General features: G+C 74.8%; 1 protein-coding gene across 1 annotated transcript in view; it reads right to left on the bottom strand.

The window, feature by feature from the left end:
• Positions 1-166, bottom strand: part of RET (ret proto-oncogene) — a 60,362-nt gene extending 60,196 nt beyond the window's left edge. The window contains exon 1 of the mRNA XM_013008352.3: positions 100-166. Within this exon, the coding sequence (XP_012863806.1) occupies positions 100-166 (67 nt within the window). The remainder of the gene's footprint in view (positions 1-99) is intronic.
• Positions 167-369: the final 203 nt, after the last annotated feature.

Genomic DNA, 369 nt, shown 5'->3' with positions numbered 1-369 from the left:
CTGGAGGTGGGAACGCGGGTCCCCCGCGGGCAGAAAGCCGTTTCCGAGCGCCCGCTCAGCGCGCAGCACCAACTTCGTGCCGGCGGTGGCAAGACGTACCTTCGCCCAGCAGCGACAGCAGCAGCAGCATCCACCACCCGCCGGCGCTGGCCGTCGCCTGCGCCATCGCCGTGCGCTCCCGGGTGCGGGCTGCAGGGACTCCAGGTCGGGCGGGCGAGTTGCGGCCGCGGGTGCAGCGTTCAGCTCGGCCGCCCCATGCCGGCCCGGGGCGCTGCGGACGAGGTAGCCACTGCGGACTCGGGCGCGTCCCAGCGCTTGGCCGGCTGCTACCCTGGACTGAGGCGAGGCGGGTGCAGATGCCGGGTGGGG

Source organism: Echinops telfairi, unplaced genomic scaffold (assembly GCF_000313985.2).
Source record: "Echinops telfairi isolate 266 unplaced genomic scaffold, ASM31398v2 ScPeMD7_35;HRSCAF=133_0, whole genome shotgun sequence".
NCBI classification, from domain to species: Eukaryota; Metazoa; Chordata; class Mammalia; order Afrosoricida; family Tenrecidae; genus Echinops; species Echinops telfairi.
This window is presented reverse-complemented; position numbering and strand designations above follow the sequence as displayed.